This window comes from Emiliania huxleyi (genome assembly GCF_000372725.1).
Source record: "Emiliania huxleyi CCMP1516 unplaced genomic scaffold EMIHUscaffold_6601, whole genome shotgun sequence".
Taxonomy (NCBI): domain Eukaryota; phylum Haptophyta; order Isochrysidales; family Noelaerhabdaceae; genus Emiliania; species Emiliania huxleyi.
In genome coordinates, this window is record NW_005197050.1 from 1 (window position 1) to 1433 (window position 1433).

General features: G+C 63.6%; 1 protein-coding gene across 1 annotated transcript; it reads right to left on the bottom strand.

The window, feature by feature from the left end:
- Window positions 1–162: 162 nt before the first annotated feature.
- EMIHUDRAFT_60536 (hypothetical protein) lies at window positions 163–441 on the bottom strand (the record flags this gene model as incomplete). The annotated part of the gene is made up of 1 exon (XM_005762763.1): window positions 163–441. A coding segment is annotated over one exon (279 nt), but the record flags the coding sequence as incomplete, so codon positions are not given.
- Between the last annotated feature and the right edge of the window lie 992 nt (window positions 442–1433).

Genomic DNA, 1433 nt, shown 5'->3' on the forward strand with positions numbered 1-1433 from the left:
ATCAAGTCAGGGTCACTACATGTCTCACAAGAACCTCTACTGGTGGCTAGCCCATGGAAACATGCGGTCGTGGGGTCTCTTTTGTGGGAAACGAATAGGTCACTTGAGCGCATGTGGGTTGATCGCCGCGATCGCAGCTCGCGTCGCCGGGTCGAGGGCAAGGCAGCCCGCAAAGGCTCCGTGCCCGATGCTGGCGAGTCCCTTTGGCAGCGTGACGCTGGTGAGGGCTCTGCAGCCCCAAAAGGCCATGTTCCCAACCGTGGTGAGGCCGCGGGGCAGCGTGACGGACGCAAGAGCGGAGCATCGGTAGAATGCATTGCTGCCCACAACGGTGACGCCCTCAGGCAACGAGATGGAGGTGAGGGACTCGCAGTAGCAGAACGCGTATGATGATATCTTGGCGACGCCAGCAGGCACCACCATGTCGGGCCAACGTCTGCACAGCGCCTTGCCCACGTTACGAGGCGCCAGCAGACGCCGCGCAATCTCGCTGGACAGCACAGACTGTCTCCCACCCTCCGCCACCGCCTTTGCCGCCTTGCTCACCGCCGCAAAGCTGGCCCAGTCGCGGGTCGCCAAGCGCCCAGCGATCGCAGTAAGAAGGTCATCCTGCATATCCATCAGCGACCTCAGATCTGCCTCGGCCACCTCGACTGCCACCGCAGCTGCCTCTGCCGCAGCTGCTGGCTCGGCCACCTCGACTGCCACCGCAGCTGCCTCTGCTGCAGCTGCTGGCTCGAGTACTAGTACGGGTGCCATCACCCGAAAGCAGAACTCTGTGGGCACCGCCGAAAAGAATTTGCAACCCCAGACGAGACGGTGTATCATATCATCTATCATCATCCCTGGGCCGCGCTTGTCCGGAAATCGCCGAAAGAGAAAAGAAACGCAATCTCCCAGATATAGAATCTCCACATTCTACTCAGCGCTGTCAAGCCCCCTTCTTATTACTTCGGCTCGCGCCCCCTGTCCGGCCGCGGCAGTAGCCCTGCTCTTCAAGCAGCGCGCCGGCGACGCTCGCGATGTGCTTGAAGCGCGCCGGCCCGAGGTGCACGCCGCCGAACCAGCGCGAGACCACCACGATCACATCGCGCGCGCCCTTGTTGTCGATGGTCGACGCCAGTTTCGCACCGCTGCCGCCCTCGCCGTCGTCGTCATTGTCAAAGACGCGCACACCGCTGCTCGCGTCGACGAAGCTGTACGCGACCATGTTGTGGCTCGCCGCCGCGATCTTCCTGTCGCTGAGCAGGTGCGAGAGGACCCAGCTCACCTGCACCACGGCCGGCGGCGGGTGTATGAGCCCCACACTCCGCTCTCCTCCACAGCCCCACACTCCGCTCTCCTCGGGGGGAAGGCCCGCGCTAGCGAAGCCACAATCTAGCGAGCCGCGCGCAATCAGGCGCACGCTAGCGAGGCTCCAGGGAGGCGCGCTC